Raw genomic sequence first — 19,857 nt, 5'->3', positions numbered from 1 at the left:
GGCCAGCAGGGCGAGGGAAGCGATTCTGCCCCTCTATTCCTCTCTTGCGAGACCCCATCTGGAGTACTGTGTATAGTTCTGGAATCCTCAGCATAAGAAGGGTATGGAACTGTTGGAATACATCCAGAGGAAGGCTACATGGATGACCACAGGGCTGGAGCACCTCCCATACAAGGACAGGCTGAGAGAGCCGGGGTTGTTCAGCCTGGAGAAGAGAAAGCTCTGAGAAGACCTTATAGCGACCTTCTAGTACCTGAAGGGGCTACAGGAAAGCTGGGGAGGGACTGTTTACAAAGCCTTGTAGTGACGAGATAAATGACTTTAAATTGGAATGGGGCAGATTTAGACTAGACATAAGGAGGAATTTCTTCACAATGAAGGTGGTGAGGCACTGGCCCAGGCTGCCCAGGGCAGGTGTGGCTGCCCCATCCCTGGAGGTGTTCAAGGCCGGGTTGGATGGGGCCTTGAACATCCTGATCCAGTGGGACGTCCCTGGCCATGGCAAGGAGGGGTGGAACAGGATGGGCTTCAATGGTCCCCTCCAACCCACACCCTTCCGTGACCCCTGCACCGCCCCGCCCGCCGCCGCCGCCGCCGCCGCCGGAAGGGATTTCGCGCGCTTCCGCCGCGGGGTCACGTGACATCCCGTCGGTAACGCAAGATGGCGGCGCCCATGTTGCTGCCCGAGTCCCCTCTGGGGAAGCTGAGGTGAGGCCGAGGCCGGCGCCGGCACCGGGCCTCCCCGCCGCCTCCGCAGGGCAGGGGAAGCGCTCCGGGATCCGCGGGAGGCGCCGGGGCCCTGCGGCGGCCGGGAGCGCGCGGGGCGGGGCGGGGCGGGTGAGGCCGCGCCTCGCGGCCGGCGGTGGCGCAGCTGCGCGCGGCGGCGGCCGAGGCCGAGCGGCCCCGGGGCCGGGTGGGGCTGGGGGCGTGTGACCCCTCCGCGGGTCAGAGAGCGGTTCGAGCTGGGGGGGGACCTTGAAGCCCATCTAGTTGCAACCGCCCTGCCGTGGGCTGGGATGCCTCCCACCAGATCAGGCTGCCCAAGGCCCCATCCAACCTGGCCTTGAACACCTCCAGCTTCCCCGGGCAGCCTCTGTCGGTGCCTCCAACACCCTCATAATGAAGAAGCTCCTCCTTATGTCTAGTATAAATCTGCTCCTTTCCAGTTTAAAGCCGTTCCCCCTCACTGTATTACTCCCTACCCTTGTAAAGAGCCCCTTCCAATCGCCCCTGTAGCCCTTCTGGTCCTGGCAGGCCCCTATAAGCTCTTCCTGGAGCCTTCTCTTCTCCAGGCTGAACAACCCCAACTCTCTCAGTCTTTATAGCAGGGGTGCTCCAGCCATCTCATTGTTTTTATGGCCTCCTGGACCCATTCCAACAGCTCCATATTCTTATGATGAGGATTTTTGAACTGGACACAGTACTCCAAGTGGAGTCTCGCGAGAGCGGAAGACGGAAGCAGAATCGTCTCCCTCACCCTGCTGACCACGCTTCTTTTTCATGCAGTCCAGGATAGTGTTGGCCTTCTGGGCTGCGGGCATACATTGGCAGCTCATGCTGAGGTTTACATCTACCAGCACACCCAGTCCAGGTCTCCAATCTGGAGGTTGCTGGAGTGGTCATGCTTACTGGGTCTTTGTGTCTGGAGAGGGAGATAAGCCCCAGTTCTGAAGTGGCTGGGCTGCTGCTGCTTCTCGCATTTTAGGTGTTTGCCCACCTTCTGTGTTGCTGTAGCCTGGAAGTGAGGAGAGTTGCTTGCTCTCTTCCTTCCTTGGGCTTGCCCTGGTCTTGCACTGGGGTTGGAGCAATCCCAAGCACAAATATAGGATGGGCGGTGGATTGAAAGTAGCCCTGAAGAGAAGGGCTTGGGTGTGTTGGTGGATGAGAAACTCAGCATGAGCCGTCCATGTGCACTTGCAGCCCAGAAAGTCAGCTTCGTTCTGTGCTGCATCAAAAGAAGTGTGACCAGCAGGTCGAGGGAGGTGATTCTACCCCTCTGCTCTTGTGAGACCTCACCTGGAGTATTGCATTCACTTTTGGAGCCCTCAGCACAAGAAGGATGTGAATCTATTAGAGCAAGTCCAGAGGAGGGCTGTGAAGATGCTCAGAAGGCTGCAGCACCACCTATTTGAGTACGGGCTGAGAGATTGTGTTGTGTTTATCCTAGAGAAGAGAGGGCTTCAGGAAGACCTTATAGCAGCCTTCCAGTACTTAAAGCGGACCTACAGGAAAGCTGGGAAGGGGCTCTTTATCAGGGAGTGATAGGATGAGGGGTAATGCTTTTAAGCTGAAAGAGAGCAGATTTAGATTAGATATTAGGAAGAACTACTGTAAGGGTTGAGAGGCACTGGAACATATTGCCTAGAAGGAATGGATGCCCCATCTCTGGAAGTGTTCAAGGCCTGGTTGGATGAGGCTTTGAGTATCCTAATCTGGTGGGAGGTGTCCCTGCCCATGACAGAGGGGTTGGAACTGGATGGTCTTTAAGGTCCCTTCCAACCCAAACCATTTTGTGATTCTATGATTCAAGCTCACCCAAGAATGCTGGGAAACCGGAAAGGAGGTATCCTCATTTGTCAGCCCTAGACACCTGCTGAGTGGATGAGATTCATTTCAGGCAGGTGACGTTACCTGAGAGGTCGCTAGGCTTGCCTGATCAAAGGTAGAAGGGTCAGGTGTGGGCAGGGCAGGCAGTCGGGCACTGGTATTCGTGGGCAAGCACTGCTGCTTGGATAACGACCGTGGTGTTACCGATGGCATGCACAGGTGTGCAAAGGGTGAGGTTTTGTGGAACCCCAAATGAAAGGGTCAGAGACGGGGGTGAGATTTTGGCTGTCTGAGTTACACCTGTGGAATTTTTTAGAGTTGCATACTCCAGAACAGAAGGATTTTGATCTTCTGTCCATATTTGGCTTGGCAGAATGACACGACTTGAAGATCATCCCTTCCTCCCGTTTGTCCATTACAAACTGGCTAGAAAGAAGAGAGCTAGAATGAAAAATTACAGAAAAGGGATTGATATGAAAAGACTTCCAGATACTTGGAGGGTTTTTAACCACAATGAAAATGTGGTGCTGTTTCTAGGCAGCATTGCAGAGCTGTCAGACAAGCAAAGACATGTCCGGCTGAGCTTCTGTAGTGGAAGAGTAGACCTGAGCATTGTCTATTGTGCTTGTTAAGTGTGCTGCGTTATCTATACGTTAAAACTGCTGCCTGTAGAGAATATCAAGGGAGATGGGAAGGAACTTAGAATTTCATATCCCGGAAAAGAGAAGAAAACTAGAATGTACCGGAAGGTGTGGCAAAATTATAGGAAGGAGATCCACAAATTTTTCTTCCTAATCTTATCTAGTGACCAAGTTTCAGGGACTCGGAGAAATTCCATGGAGTTGTTGATAATGTAAAGTGCTGCAGAGCTCAAGAAGGATGAGACTTAACAGTGTTGTGTCGAAATGTGATCGTTGCTGCTGTCCACATGCAGGTCTAACAACAAGGCTACAGATTTCTTTTTCATGTCAGATGTCCCTGTAGAGTTACTGTGTCGCACAAATAGCTGTTAGTTTTGTACTGTTGCTGTAAATTGTGTGCATGTATGACTAAAAATGCTTCATTTGCCTGTTTTAATGTAAGTAATATTCTCTCATCTTTAGCCATCAAAAATACAGAGCTATTCTGAAGAAAGAAAAGCGAAAAAAAAAGCGGCAGGCACTTGCCAAACTAAGAGACTCAGGTAACTGTGAAGTGGTTTATATTGTCAGTGGAATCAGTAGGGATTCTTCTTTCTTCTTTCTTTCTTTTTTTTTAAAGAATATGATTTTGTGTATCTTTGCTGACTGTCATGTCCAGTTATTTAGATGCATTGTTTTGTGTTTTTTCTCAGAAGCTACAGAAAAAGATGAGTCGGTGTCTGAGGAGGAAGAGGAGGAACTGGAAGAAGAGGAGGAAGAAGAAGAAGAAGAAAAAAAACTTGAGGCAGAAAGGTGAAAAATCTGTAAAGAGGTGTACATGCAGTAGACACATTGGTAGTCAGTTGCATTTTGATACTTCAAAAAGTTTCAATAAATCTGTAAGGATTAGAGGAGCAGAATGAGGCTGCCATGATCCATGAGGAGGTGCTTAGAGATTTGCTTGCCCAGCTAGACACCCACAAGTCTATGGGGCCGGATGGGATTCATCCAAGGGTATTGAAGGAGCTGGCAGATGTGCTGGCCAAACCCCTTTCCATCATCTTCCAACAGTCCTGGAAGACTGGGGAAGTTCCACTGGACTGGAGGCTGGCTGAGGTTGTGCCCATCTACAAGAAGGGTCGCAGGGAGGACCCAGGGAACTACAGGCCCGTCAGTCTGACGTCAGTGCCAGGGAAAGTCATGGAGCAGGTGATCTTGAGTGCTATCATGAAGCACATGCAAGAGAACTGGGTGATCAGGCCCAGTCAACATGGGTTCACAAAAGGCAGGTCTTGCCAAACTAACCTTATCGCCTTCTATGACAAAGTGACTCGGCTGCTGGATGAGGGAAAGGCTGTGGATGTGGTCTTCCTGGACTTCAGCAAAGCCTTTGACACAGTTTCTCACAGCGTTCTGCTTGGGAAACTGTCAGCCTCTGGCCTGGACAGGCGCACACTCTCCTGGGTGGAAAACTGGTTGGATGGCCGGGCCCAGAGAGTGGTGGGAAATGGTGTGAAAATTTCCACTGGCTGGAGGCCAGTGACAAGTGGGGTTCCCCAGGGCTCAGTGCTGGGTCCAGCCCTGTTCAATGTCTTTATCAATGACCTGGATGAAGGCACCGAGTGCACCCTTAGCAAGTTTGCGGACGACACTAAGCTGGGTGGAAGTGTTGATCTGCTGGAGGGTCGGGAGGCTCTGCAAAGGGATCTGAACAGGCTGGACCGCTGGGCAGAGTCCAATGGCATGAGGTTTAACAAGGCCAAATGCCGGGTCCTGCACTTGGGGCACAACAACCCTGTGCAGTGCTACAGACTAGGAGAAGTCTGTCTAGAAAGCTGCCTGGAGGAGAAGGATGTGGGGGTGTTGGTTGACAGTGACTGAGCATGAGCCATCGGTGTGCCCAGGTGGCCAAGAAGGCCAATGGCATCTTGGCTTGTATCAGAAACGGCGTGACCAGCAAGTCCAGGGAGGTTATTCTCCCTCTGTACTCAGCATTGGTGAGACCGCTCCTCGAATACTGTGTTCAGTTCTGGGCCCCTCACCACAAGAAGGATGTTGAGGCTCTGGAGCGAGTCCAGAGAAGAGCAATGAAGCTGGTGAAGGGGCTGGAGAACAGGCCTTACAAGGAACGGCTGAGAGAGCTGGGGTTGTTTAGCCTGGAGAAGAGGAGGCTGAGGGGAGACCTCGTTGCTCTCTATAACTACCTGAAAGGAGGTTGTAGAGAGGAGGGTGCTGGCCTCTTCTCCCAAGTGACAGGGGACAGGACAAGAGGGAATGGCCTCAAGCTCTGCCAGGGGAGGTTCCGGCTTGACATCAGGAAATATTTTTCATGAAAGGGGTCATTGGGCACTGGAACAGGCTGCCCAGGGAGGTGGTTGAGTCACCTTCCTTGGAGGTGTTTAAAAGACCGGTGGATGAGGTGCTGAGGGGCATAGTTTAGTGATTAATAGGAATGGTTGGTCTCGATGATCCAGTGGGTCCTTTCCAACCTAGTGATTCTGTGTGATTCTGTAAAACAGAATCGGTTTTGTATATTTCAGGATATACAGCTTTTCTCTAAAGCCTGGGTGATTCCCATGGAATTGTCTCTCTTAAAGAAGATTAGATTAGCTGTAGATATTGCTGAATTGATAATTTTTAATTGTATGCATGACTGTTGCATCAGTTATAGGTAGTCAGTCAATTTAGTCTAAGTGTTAGCTTGTTTCCTTGGTAGGCAAAAACTACATGAGCAGTGGTTGCTGAGGGAAGAAAAGGCCCAAGAAGAGTTCAAGCTTAAGAAAGAAAAAGAAGAGGCTGCAAGAAAACGTCAAGAGGAAGAAGAGGTGATGTATAAACTGAGTGTTACAGTTGTGTTTGGCAATGACGTAGACTTTGTGTAGTATCTTCTGCTGTTGTGTAGTTGACCCATTTTTCTTGTTGGTATGTTTGGAAGCATAAGCTCTTCTTTTTTTCGTTCTAGAAGAGCCAAATTAAAAAGGAAAAAGGGACTCCTTAAAATTGTTTTTCGTCCAGAGATGGTTGCTTATGACTGGATGAAAACTTAATGGTCATAGAGTTGGAATACAACATGATAGTTTTGAATTTGACTGATTATAAAGTTTCCTGAACTAATTTTTTTAAAACTTTTTTTATCATAAAGAGGAAGATCAAAGAGGAATGGGAAGAGCAGCAAAGAAAAGAGAGAGAAGCGGCACAGCAGAAGCAACAGGAGAAGAGAGAGAGAGAGGTGATTCCTGGTAGTGGGAGGATAAGCGTGTTACATATCCTCTTACATTATCAGATGCAATAGCGTATGCATGTTGAAGAAGCATTTTATTCTAATTAGCAAACATATAAATGTACTAGTTACTACTTCTCTCCGTTCTGTCTAAATTGCTGAAACTGCTAAAGAGGATTTGGTGAACCCATATACCTAGAAGGGTAACTGGCTTTAACACATCCGGTTGTTCATAGTATGTTATTTTTTTCATCAGTTACATAGAAAGGCACACTGAATACAGGTTCTGATATGTGTGCTTTTTGTATTGTGCATTAAAAGTAATCCTTACTTCATGTCCCAGCTGAACACTGTCAGTGTTGAAGAAAATGGACGATGGAATTACATTGCTGCTGTTCCTTAACACAATCTTTATCAAAAGATATATTACAGCTCTTCTTTACCTGACTCATCCAAAAGGACGTATCTTTTTTCAGAGCAACTTGAGTGGGGAAAAAAATGATACTGCAGATACTAGTCATTGATAATATTTCATTAATGATACATTCTTCTTTAGTTTTAGAAGTCAAATGACCTGGATGTAAGAGGTCCAACATGAGGACTGACATATTGCTAGTAAAGGGTGGTTGCAGCTTTCTCAGATCTGGTCATTTTAGCTTCTCCACAGTTACAAAAGATTGCAGTCATTTCTCTGGGATATGGTGTGCTATTGCGTCCAATAGCCACAGGAGAAGAAGAGACAGGAGTCAACAGTATTGTGTCCTGCAGTTAATAGTCAAGTGTGTCGCTAATTGCTTAACGCTTGCATGAGGAATGAAAAAGAACAGCAGTTGTATTTCACGTCTTACTTCCTCTTATGTTAAGTCCATTTCTGTCTTTGCAGGGTAGGGAGAGAAAATGATGGTCACATCCTTTATTTAAGGTTGAGATATAGTTCCAAGGGAGCTGAGTCATGGCAACAGTGGGATTTTGTTGCTTCCCTCTCCTTTTTTCTGGGTTTGTCCAAGTCTTCAGTGAGCTTATTTGGTTCCCTGAACTAGATAAAAGTCACTTTCTTTTTTACTCGTTGTTGGTTTGTTTGTGTTGGTTTTTTTCCAGATTTCTCTGTTACTGGTTTAGTGAGCTCAACTGGCTCATAGAGGGAATTCACAGGCACCCAGAGGGAAAGTTGAGTACCCAGCTGGCAGTGGAGCCACCCATTTCAGCAGTGCAAAGCTGTTGAATTGATTTTGCTTCTTTCTTGAGGCAGCCGTTTATTCCAGTTCTGACTTACTGATTAAAACCAAAAATTTTTTTCTTGTCTCGGATGAAAAAATACACTTTCTGGTTTGGTGGTTTTTGATTTTGGGTTGGTATTTACTTATTTATCTATTTACTAGGGTGGATGATACCTGATATATTTGATTAGTACCAGATGATGTCTGGGTCTTCATCTTGGATTGCATTTTTATATTTTCATTTCCTCTTCCCTGTTCCTTTAAGTTTAATTAATTGTCTTCTGAATTGCAACAATGCTAGCATGTTTTCTTCTGTTGGTTATTAAATGTCTCTTTTCTTGGAACCTTCTAGAATAATTTGTTAAAATTAATTTCCAGCCATTTTTGGAGAGTGACTTTATTGTTTTGCTCAGTCCACTTAGAAGAAGGAAAGGAAAGAATATCGTCATTGTTTGGAAGGGCAGATACAGTGAGCTTATGATATTCAAGTTTCTTAGCAGTTAAAGGTTTTGCTTTAACAGATGCTTGCTAAGCAATGTGTTTTACTATGTGTTACATAAAACGTTTGAAGTTAACTTAGTGCAACTAAATGTTTATGCATTTAACTAACCAGAGTGATTACTAGAGCAGGGGATATATTTAAGTGTTCAATAGTTCAATGATAGTTTTAAAAAAGAAGGAAATCGAACTTTATAAGTTGCCTAGCAGTTAGATTAAAAAATAATCTACATGAGGATCTGGTCTGATGTATCCTTTAACAGCTTTTTAGCACATTAATTTCTGCAGAGCAAAAGTAAAATTTTGGGTTTTGAAGCAAACTCCATCAAAATATTGTTATGCATAGTCATTGAGCATTGTAAATTAGGTTCTTAACTAAAGAAACCAGATGTTTTGCGTGTCCTCAGGGTTTTCACTAGTCCTGTGTTTGCACCATTTATAGGCAGCTGTGCAGAGGATGCTGGATCAAGCTGAAAGCCAGGTATGTTCAGGGACCTTTTGAAAAAGAACTGAAGAGTAATTTAATTGCCATCCGGTGTTTGCCTTCTAGCATGTTGTCCATCTGCTCTCAAGAACTTAATGGCCTGAATAAATTTAATATGTAGTGGCTTGCATGAGCTGTAAACAATTATTTAGTGGGTGGAACATAATTAAGCACATTTCTGGCTGATTGGTGACAGTGAAGTTGTGCATGCTCATGCCTTTTCAGATCTGAGTCAAAAAATAATCTGGAAATACTGCTGTGTGCTGTTAAGAACCACTGTATGTGATGGTTTATTTGTGAATTAGAATTCTAAATAAATCTGTGAGTCCTTCTGGGTGGCAGGACAAACTTGTCTTTTCAAGCAGATGGCAGGCTCTAAATAAAAGGATTCAGCAGTAAAGGAGGGCACAAATCCTTAAGAAAAAAACAGGTGGGGGAAGGGAGAAGCTGACTGCTCTGATGCCTGGGAAGAGCATGAATCTCAAGCTGGCAGCATGTAGTAAAGAGAACTGCAATCTTCATTTGAATCTTGGAGAAGATTAATTCAGTCTTTCCTATTGCCTTAAAGAATAATTAGGCTTTTTATCCCTCCTATGTGGTTAAACTTGTGAAAGTTCTTGCTCTGCTCAAACCACTGGATGAATCTGACAATTAAGTTTTAACCTAATTAACCCATATTGTATGTAGATTGCCATAGCTACATCGGGGTTTTTTAGGTAGAGAATCTAAGTCTTTAGCTTCATAACATGGGTACAGAAATGCTCTGAACTATTGCCTGCCCAGATCTGAAGATATATTAGCAGCCCTTTCTGCAAGGGAATAGGCAGAAATGTAGTACGCTACAGACATCATTATAGTATTAGTTCAGGGTTGAGTCACTTACTTTTAAAGTGACGGTACTGTTTTGTTGAAAGAAAATTATGTCTGAGAGTCATGAAGAGAACTGGTAGCAGGGTCGAATACTGCTTGTAAATAGTTTTCAGTTGATTTAAAACAAAATCTTAGACTAGTGAGCTTTACAGATCTTTTGGCTAGCAAAATGAAAATGCCCTTTTTAAAATGTGTGCTTTGTCAGTCAACGCTTCAAACTTGGTAATTCCATTCTGAATTACAGAAATGCTAATGACCCAAGATGAGTAGTATGGAAGCTAACTATGAATTTATTTATTTCTTTAATTCTGGCATTTGGCAGGTTACTTTCAGCCTTTTCTAGCTGCATAAAAAGTGATAGTGATGGCTGTACTGAGCTTTGAGCTGTTGCAAAGACAAGCATATAAGTATATAAATAAACACATAAATAGTCAAGTCTTTCTCTCTGCCAAGTGTATAAAGTGCTGCTCAGTGGGTCCTGGAGTGAAGTAGGTAACAGGGCTTACCTGAACAGAAAGAATCAGTCCTAGTATTTGCAATTCTCATAAATAACAAATGAAATTGTTACTTGAGGAGAAAATATTGCAACTCTTTTGGTTATAAAATCTTAAGAAGCTTTTCCTCTAGCAAAAGAAAACATCCAGTTTGGTGATAGTTTTGGATTGGGTTTTTTTCTTAAAAAGAAATCATAAATATAGACTTGTTCTTAAAACTGAACAATTATCAAAAAACGTTTTCCATCACCAGAGAGCTGACGCACTGGGCAGCTTTATTAAACAATGCTTAAAATGGATTCAACTTGCACACAGTACTCATAATTGCATGTGATTTAATTCATAGTTTTGTTTTGACATTACATCTCTTTATCCTTGTCTTAACTTCTGTGTATTTTAATATTTTTTTTCCACAGCTGGAGAATGGTGTGACCTGGCACAACCCAGAGCCCCCAGAGAATATAGGCACAGAGAAAGACAGAGCGAATTGTCCATTCTATATTAAAACAGGCTCCTGCCGATTTGGAGACAGGTAATCAATTGAATGTTTACCAGCATGGAAGTGTTTTGGAGAGATGAAAGGGAACCAAATCCATTACGTCATATTCAAACTGATGAAAAACTGCTGTATAAATTGCTTTCATGCATGTGGATGTGGTTCTGTTATTCATGATGGCACTAGACGTTGAGAGCAAAAGCATTACCTGGCTGGAATTGAACTGTTTATTGGCATGGCATATTATTGGTAGTGTGTTCTGGTCAAACTGACTTTTCCTTGGCTCTGACAGATGCAGATATATTCAGGAAGAATATATTTGATTTCTGCTAGTAGTATAGGCCTGGTATGTCGGATAGTGTCTTTTATCTTGTCTAATTTGCATCTGCTGAGTCTTCTAAAAAATAAAATCAAATCTCCAATGGACTAAAGCAAGTTAAGGTACATCTGCACAGTTGAGAAGGCTGCTGTGTAGCTTCCAGAATTCTGCTGTTTGTATACTGCTGAAATGTGCAACACATTCTTGATTATTTTGGGGTTTTATACTGTTCCAAGTGCCCTGTCTTAGAAAGAAAGCACAGTAAAAGGCAAGAAAAGAGGAGAACAAGAATATGATTAGGTGTGAGGAACAGCTTCTGTAGGAGGAGTGGCAAACTGCTCTTTGAAAGCAGAGTCGAGACATGATGGGTGAGGGCTGTGGTAGATGAACATGGAGCATGAGTAGGATGGGAGGGATTATTTGCTTTTATTATGAAATAGTTTAATTAGGTTTTCCTGGGTGTTTACCAACTTAAAAAAGACAAAAAGTACTTTCTCATATGAAACCAATAGATAAACTTGTTGAAAGAGGACACAGAGGAAACCAAAAGTATAAATGGTTCATGGAGTACAGGTTCATTAGTGACCGTTAAAGAGGTTGACATCCATAATCTAACATCTGGCTAGAAAATCCCTGAATTTTTGTGTGTTAAGGAGAAGAAATAGCTCAGCAGGGAAAGACTCTGATACTTAATACATGAATTTTCAGCATAAACTAATAAGGCTATTTTACTAACTTGTAACACTGAAATGTGTGGTCCAGCTAGTGTAGCTTTCTTTATCCTAGAAATAATCTGGTTTAGTGTGATGTATATTGTGGATAATTATGTAATAAATCAACTCTATGAAAGCTTCAAGTCCATATCTTTTTTTTTCTATTTTGAGATACATGTCGAATTTCTAAATAAAACTTTGGCCTGCTATTCAATTGCAGACAGCATGTTTGATTTTCACATGTTTAGTTCTTTGTAATCTTCACAGTGTTTCTGTTTCAGCAGTATGTAATGGAGTTAACCTTCTCGGATTAATTATAAATCAGTGAACAATCCATTTTGCTTTGAACTATGAACAGGCTTGGTAAATACGTACTGAGATGCATCTTATTTTGTCCTTCTCTCACTTGTGCTTGTTGATCTCTGCAACCTTTCTTTCATGGTACTTCCTCCTCCTCATGTACCTGCTTCCTTAATATTCTGGTCCTTCTAACCTCTGGTGTTGACCATAAGTTGAAGAACTGACATATGGCTAGGACAGGACTGGAAAAATGGGTTGGAAATTGAAATGGACCACAGTGGTGAAAAATTGAAAGCTGGTGTTATCAATAAAATAATTGTTGAATCAAAGCTCCCTGTGTCTTGAAGAAGCTAAAACTGGCCAGTTTTATGGTTTTTCATTTCCCCACTAATTCAAACCCTAATATTTTGTAGTAATACTGGAATTCAGGTAATTTGTCATCCTTGGGGTTCCTTTTGTTCTGTCATATGCTGTATCAATTCAGTGTACAGACCGTATTGGTTAGGTGTACTATTTTGAGTTCTGTCATTCAAATAGAACAGTGAAATGAGACGCCCTCTAAAATTAAAAGAAAAAACAACATCAAATTCATTGTCTCTGGCTTTAGTTTTGGTTTCGGAGTTTTGGTTTTAGTTGTTTGTTTTTTGAAATCTAAGGTGCCAACCAAAAAAGCAAGAGTCAATTTCTGAATGACTGGATGTGGAAAGAAGCTTCCTATCCGATGTCTAGGTTGTAATTGCCCATTTTGAGACCTGACCTCCCTCCAATTTTTCTATGCTTTGCCAGTGCTAGATAAAGAGAGCAGACTAGTCTGACTGTTTTTCTGATCATGTCATGAAAAGGAGGAATGTGTTGGAGAGTGCATGACCCAGTTGCTTGGGGAAGCGTTTGAAATAGAGATCACATAAAATAAACACACAGTCTAACATCTATGTTCTTGCTGAATCTGAAGGTTTGTGGGGGAGAACTGTATTTCAGCATGGGAGGGAGGTTGCCTGAATGTGATGGATGGTGGGGGAGATTTAATACTTCTGTGGCTGCCAAGAAGATGCAGATTAAGATAAGACTTACTTAGAAGAATCATTTTTTTTAGAAGTGGAAAAATATCATATCTGGTACTTTACCAGCTTCAGATCCAAACATGCTTCCCTTCCCTCACTGCTTCTAACCACCGCCCTGTATGACCAGAACAACTTCAGTAAAAGTTGTTCAGTTTGCAGAAAGATCAGGGACTTGCTTAAATGTTTTCAAAGATTGCCAATAAGTCTTTCTACAAGGCCCTTCCTAAATGGGGAACACGTTTTAACCCTAGTAGCCTAAAAAAAATTACTTTGGCTTTTATTGTATTACTGGTATCTATTTATAACTTAAGCAAGAATGTTATTTATGCACGGCAGAAGGCATTAAGGTTATAAACTCACTTCCAAATGATTTGTTTTAGTAATTGAAATACATTGGTCCTCCACTAATGGATTTTCTTTTGTAATAACTGTTAGTCAGACAAGAGTTTTAAGTTTCAGCAAGTGCATTTTCTCCTGAAAGTGCTCATCTTTTCACTTTTCTTTCTTCACTACAAATGTCCAGGTGTTCTCGCAAGCATAACTATCCAACATCTAGTAAGACGTTACTCGTACGAGGGATGTTCATTACTTTTGGCATGGAGCAGTGCCGGAGAGATGACTATGACACAGACGCAAGTCTTGAGTACAGTGATGAGGAGACCTACCAGCAATTCCTGGAGTTCTATGAGGATGTGCTCCCTGAGTTTCAGAATGTGGGGAAGGTTGTTCAATTCAAGGTAGGCATCCAAGTATAATAATAGTGTTGTTATACTCAGTGTAATAAGAGTGCTAAATATAAAATGTATACCATGCAAGTTGTGTTTTACTAGCGCTAACAGCAGTTCTGTCCAGCATGCCCTAGCTAAATTCTCTGTACATTAGAGAATAATACAGTGTCCTGACAGCAAACCATGCATCTCTTCTCACCTGTAAACTTGTTACTGCTGTTACAGAGCACTGTCTTAATCTGTGTGACTCTTCTCTCCCGTTCCCTCGGACTGTGACAAAAGCTTGTGCTTTTATATTGCAAGTTATTAATACTTCAGCAGTCCACCTACCTCGCGGTCCCTTGTGATAAGCCCCAGAGTGTGCACTAACACAGTCGAACAATATAAATAATCTCTATTTGTGCCTAAGGAGTGGAATAGTGGGTGTATAAAATGTATTTGGAGTATACACCCAAACAATGTCATTTTAGGACTGGTTGGATAAAATAAAATCAAATGAGAATGAACCGAAAAGATAGCAGATATTTCAATAGGGGGAATTATAAAAAGGTAAGTTATGTAAATGTTGTTGAAATTTGTCATCAATCCTTAATTTCTGCTTTTGGTTTGCTGAATGTTCTTTCCTAACTCTTCCCATTTATATAACGATTTCTTATGGGGGAAAAAGAGGGACCTTTATATGGAAACTTTGGAGATGAATGATGTGTGTTAACAGTCCCATATTGCCCCAAGATATGCAGCTTGGATGGTGAAATCTCCTTGTAGCAGAACCTACTGCAGCATCCCTTTCTGCTTGCCATTCCTGAGTGTTTTCCTGCCGTCACCAGGAGGCACACAGTGCCTTTTCTCCTTTTGTTTCCATCTACTGACGGCTGCCTCAGAACTGAGACTGTATTAGCACTTCAAGCAAGAGGAAAGTAGAAAAAGTGAATTTTCAATAGTTGTATAATGACCTTTATAGGTAAGAAACCTTCACTTGTTTGGAGGAGTGTGCCCTCCATATTTTGACTCATGGGATATTAGCAAACTGCTCGACCCAAGATGATGGGCTGTTGATTCCCAGTGGAGCTTGGGTTGAAATGCTGTCTTTACCACCAAACCCAGATCCTCAACTTTGTGTCACTGTTGTTACACAGAACTGTGCTAAGTTGCACGTACGTGGGTCCCCATCACTAATAATGGGAGTAAGAGCTTTTGGTGTGGAATTCTGTAGCTTCTGAAGTAATTGTGCAACTGTAATATGATTCTCATGGACATTTTCATTATATTAGAGATGCTTAGGAATTATGTGTTAGATGGGGAATCTTAGCTGTGATTGAGTTAGTCTCTGGTGCCATTTAGAATCAGATTGTCCACACCCTTTTTCTGGATGACTTCTCTTTCCAATGCAACCCAAAGCTTTATTCTTGCTTTTCTTTCTGGTAAGCTATTCCAGAATCTGGCAGATCTTTACAAAACACACTTCCCACCCAGAAATGTCTATGATGAAATCGTTCTTGCTTGTTCTTGTGTTGATGTTGTTTATCTCAAATAGTTTGACTGCTTATTCTGTAATATTTAATTATATAACTGGTGGTTATTGTGTCTGAAGCCCTTGCCTAACCCGGTGCACAAGAGGTATTCTCTGATGGTCAGTCAGGGTTTAGTAATGCCTTGGAATTTTTTTTTTGTCTGGAGGCAAAAGAGGCTGGGCTCACAGTTCTACCCTGAAGAACTAGATTCTAAGCTTGCTTGGGCCTGCCCATCTCAGAAGCTTTTGTAACTAGTAACAAACTCCTTGGAAGGTAAATTGTGTAATTTTGAGAGCGCTTATTAAGACTTTGAATGCTAAATTATTATGAAAAGAGGTATTTCAGAACTGTACAGGGAAAGCTGGCAACTTCAGCTTTTCTAACTCGTGGATGCTCTGAAGGTAAGTTGCTCTTAACATAATGAATCCTACATGAGGACACTTCTGATTGTTTTCAGAGTGGGATTTAGCTGTTGCACAGTAGGGCTGACCTAGACAACTGTGAGACAATTGAGTACAAGCTGTTTTGTGGACTAAGTGAAGCAGAGGTCCCAGTTCAGCAAATCATAATGCTGGAAACAGTCAAACATAAGCTAGAAGGGCTTTCTTTTTTTTTTCCTTCCCTGAAGCCTTCTTTTTGGCTAAAACTTAAGTGTTCAGAAGAAAATCATGTCAGATCATATTGATGAGCTGTCATAAATTACAATGGCTGCCATCTCAACATGTGTAAGCTGCTTTATAACATAAACCTCCCATTGCACTAACTTAGTGTTTCCATCCCCTTAGGTCAGTTGCAACTACGAGCCTCACCTGCGAGGAAATGTGTACGTCCAGTATCAGTCGTAAGTACTCGCAGTCTTACTAAGTTTTAGAACCAGAGTCCAGTAACAAACACTGTTTGTGTAATCCATGGGTTTCATTCTCATACTGTAAAGCAGCCTAAAACTGGTAATCTTAAACAATTGTGTGATGTTAACAGTACGTGTGATTTTTATTTTTTGAAGGGAGAAGGACTGTCAGGCAGCTCTTGCTCTATTCAGTGGACGATGGTATGCAGGCCGACAGCTTCATTGTGAATTTTGTCCTGTGACAAGGTGGAAAACTGCTATATGCGGTGAGTCACATGAACACTTGAAAAAGAGCACAAGTTTTATTCAGTGTACTTATGGAAGTGAAAAAGAGGGTATTAGCTTGTAGCTTTCTGATCTGCCTAGTGTTGCAGTTCATTTCTGCTTGGAAGGCAAATATGCTAACTTGCTTGTGTAGATCTAGGAAAGAAAAGGAATATTCATACCACATGGCCCAAGCATCTGAATCATCCCAGTGGATTTACCTGGAACTGGAAAAGAAAGTTTGGGTCCTAGCTTGGGAAAGAATAATCTTAAGGTGGAACTACAGGGAGTACAAACTTACCTCTTTAAAAAGTAGCAGCAGTTTCTGAACCATCAGCAGTTCTTGGCAGTAACTATCACATTTGAGTTACCTATATTTACATTCTTAATTATTAAAAATTATTTTTTAAGCTAAAGCCTTTGTAGGTGTTAAAAAGCTAATTCCAAGTAAAGTACATATTAAAAAATAATCTTGCATGAATTGAGTTGATAGGTGGTCAGATGCATGTTTTTCTGTTTGAAGAAGCAAATTCAATTTAATAAGTTTCTTTCCAGGAGGTACATAACATAAAAAGAGAATTAACGGGTCTTGTTCATAAAAAAGCAAACCCTGATCTGTTGCAGGCTTATTTGAAAGGCAGAAGTGTCCAAGAGGGAAACACTGCAACTTTCTTCATGTATTCAAAAATCCAAACAATGAGTTTTGGGAGGCCAATAGAGACATACGCATTTCTCCTGAACGGACTAATCAGTTGTCTAAAAACTCTGAGAGGAGAAACAGATCAAGCCATCGTGACGACTACTACAGCCGGTCAAGGAGAAGGGGCAGCCCAAGTCCAGATCATTCTTACCGAAGAAATGGAGAATCTGAGAGAAAAAAGAACCGCCGCAAAAACAAGAGAAGGCGCCGGTCTGGCAGGTCAAGAAGTCGAGAAAGGAGGAGGTCTCACAGCAGGGGGAGAAAGAGAAGAGGCCGCAGTCGCAGCAGAAGTTATAGTCGAACACGCAGTAGGAGCAGAAGTCGGAGTTCCTCTCGATCCAGGAGCAGGGGTAAAAAGAGATCGAGCAGCCGAGGAAAAAATAGTGAAACTCCCAAAACAAAGTGAGAGTTACTTTTAAAAGTTTTGATCAAACATAAGAGTTGACAAATCTTTCCAGTAGGGCACCAGATATATTTGAGTTTCAAATAAAGTGTTCTTGCTCATTAAAATGTTTCTTCCTAATAAAGGAACCTAGTTTATTGTGTGCTAAGCTTCAGAAAATTAAAAGTTTAAGTCCTCTATAAGGTGTGAATGTCAAGTACTCTAGCTACTCTGTCCCTCTGAACTGCCGCAACACCTGGATGCATACCGAATACAAATAGAATGAGAAGTAAAGCTTATTTGGTATATGCTTATTTCTGTGTTATGTGTGTGTTAAGTGCTTACTGTCCTTGTAAGGAGTTAGTACAGAACAGCCAGTGTGCTGTAAGTTCACACCACAGCATACGGCAGATTGAAGTCTGTGTAGAAGACTGCCATTTATATTTTCCGTCTGTTTATGGGAAATCTCTTATTAGATAAAGTAAATAGAATCATGTTATGAGCTGGGGAAAAGGGGTCTAAAAGACGTTACTGTTTGATTGTACCATACTTGCCCGGTAGAAGCTTTGTGGTCATAAGTGTTGGATTTTTTGCTCTCCCCTGACTGAGCTGCTGAGCTAATTGCCTGTGGGGATTGCAGTAGATTAAAAGTACACAGAAAAATCAATTTATTCAGTACCTAAATCCCCAAGTAAGAGCAGAGAACCATGCACTTGTAATCCTCTAGTGAGGATAGAAAATTCTTAGCATACCTTTTGGTCACATACCATTTATAATTGAAAACAGCCTGCCTAACCTGTGATGTGGTAATATACACCTGGTACCCAAAGACGTTTATGTTGTTGTGAAGACTCAAGATGGTTGAAGAGTGGCTAAAGAAACTGAAGGTTTTTTGGGAGAGGGGGACTTGGCTTAAAGCCTTTCTAGGCTTATTTTACAAACAGTTTAAGGCAGCCTACTGCCTACCTTGCCTACAGTCAAGGTGGAGTAGCAGCGTACATAAAAACAGTTGCAGGACAAAACCTTTTTGAAATGACAGTTATGTTACAGGTACTTTGCTAATTAGGTAAATCCTTACAGTCATTTTTTTCATATTTAATTTAAAAGTTTAGGCTTTAAGATGGACTGTACTTCATACTGCTTAACTTCCAAGTATTTAATTTGGGCACTTAGGCATCTGTAGATGCTTGGGGAGAGCAGTGTGTGGCACTGACACTGTAGCTGCCCTGAAAGGTCTGCAGAGCCTCTGTCTCTTTAGCCTCTCCAAAGAACTTGGGCTCCTGCCGTTAGAAGTACAGTTCAGACCTCCTAAAGAAGCCTCGAGTAGACATGAAGAGCTCCCAAATAGATATTTGTTACGACTCTGACAATCTGGATACCCAAATTTTCCAATAGCATTCCTCACAGCAAGAACATTTTCCCCCCTGGGATAGTTAAGAGTGAATGAACATTGTCTCTGGATATAATATATATATTTTTGCTTTTCTAAATGCGTACTGCACCTAGCATGCTGATTATACATTTTCCTTCTTTCATGTGTAACTAACTGTTGTCCGATATGGAGTAATACAGCAGAAGTGCTATATATTGATGTTCAGTTCAAACTCTACCTTCACTATATATTGTCATAACTGTAGGCAGAATTTTAGCTTAGTTAATTTGATTAAATGTTTTAATTATTAACAGATGTAGGAGCTGTAATTTTATAGCATAACTTTGGAAATAACAACTTTGTTTGAAAGGCATATTTCAAAGGATAGACAGCACTAGGTTTTAAATCACATTGGAGAAATTTGTGACCACCCCTTTCTCTTAAGACGTCTTTCTGACTAGACCTTACAGACAGATTTTCCCTGATGTTTTTTATTTTTTCCTAATGCTTACTTGCCTAGTTCGGCCACTTGTGCAGAACGTGGCAAGCTCTGGTTCCGTTCCCTGGAGCGGAATTGAACTTGGCATTTGCTACTTGATGAGATGCATGACCAACAGGCCAGTGGCGTCTTCATTTCACTGGTGCTGCCTTGCCTCCTACAACTCATGCTGGTCAACTCGCCTCCTGGTTCAGGCTCTCAAGTGGAAGAGTTGCCGTCAGCCATCCACAGTACCATGTGCATCTGTCACGCAGCAGGATATTGCTGAGCATTATCTCGGAGAAATCAATTACTGAGCTCAAACAGAAGTGGTGGAATGGATGGTGGGAACCCGTGACCAGTCAGCTGAAATAAGCAAATCCGACCTCTGTAGGATCAGAAACCAAGTACCAGCTATGATGCATGTGAAAATTCCACAAGTAATTAGGCTCTCCTTGTCCCCATAGTTTCATAATGGGATCTGGGAAGCTGAGCTGCTGTATTTTTTTCTAAAAAAAAGGTTCTTAAAAAAAAAAACCAAACCAGCCAAACAAACAACTTGCTCAGAGATGCAAGTAAGAATTTACTTCATTTCTGCTACTATAAAAGCTGAAGCTTCAGCTTTTTTTTTTCCCCTGAGGTCTGGACTCAAGCTTCCTGGCTGTACCTGTGCAGTGTAGGTCTGGTAGCTGTAATTATCACTCACTTTCAGATGCAGTCTGGCTGTTACTAAGAA

General features: G+C 42.3%; 2 protein-coding genes across 2 annotated transcripts in view; one reads left to right on the top strand and one right to left on the bottom strand.

The window, feature by feature from the left end:
* Nucleotides 1-19,857, bottom strand: part of AP1S2 (adaptor related protein complex 1 subunit sigma 2) — a 216,039-nt gene that overhangs the window by 160,511 nt on the left and 35,671 nt on the right. The gene's annotated exons all lie outside the window — the stretch shown is intronic.
* Nucleotides 635-18,309, top strand: ZRSR2 (zinc finger CCCH-type, RNA binding motif and serine/arginine rich 2). Its single transcript, XM_069874840.1, has 11 exons — nucleotides 635-708; nucleotides 3,651-3,730; nucleotides 3,881-3,980; nucleotides 5,884-5,992; nucleotides 6,310-6,396; nucleotides 8,545-8,583; nucleotides 10,367-10,482; nucleotides 13,363-13,576; nucleotides 15,864-15,919; nucleotides 16,082-16,191; nucleotides 16,814-18,309. The coding sequence occupies exons 1-11, from the start codon at nucleotides 662-664 to the stop codon at nucleotides 17,293-17,295; spliced, it is 1,440 nt and encodes a 479-aa protein (XP_069730941.1). The 5' UTR covers nucleotides 635-661; the 3' UTR covers nucleotides 17,296-18,309.

The sequence above is a fragment of the Phaenicophaeus curvirostris genome, chromosome 1 (genome assembly GCF_032191515.1).
Source record: "Phaenicophaeus curvirostris isolate KB17595 chromosome 1, BPBGC_Pcur_1.0, whole genome shotgun sequence".
NCBI classification, from domain to species: Eukaryota; Metazoa; Chordata; class Aves; order Cuculiformes; family Cuculidae; genus Phaenicophaeus; species Phaenicophaeus curvirostris.
Note: the sequence above shows the minus strand (reverse complement) of the source record. Positions and strands in the feature narration are given on the sequence as shown.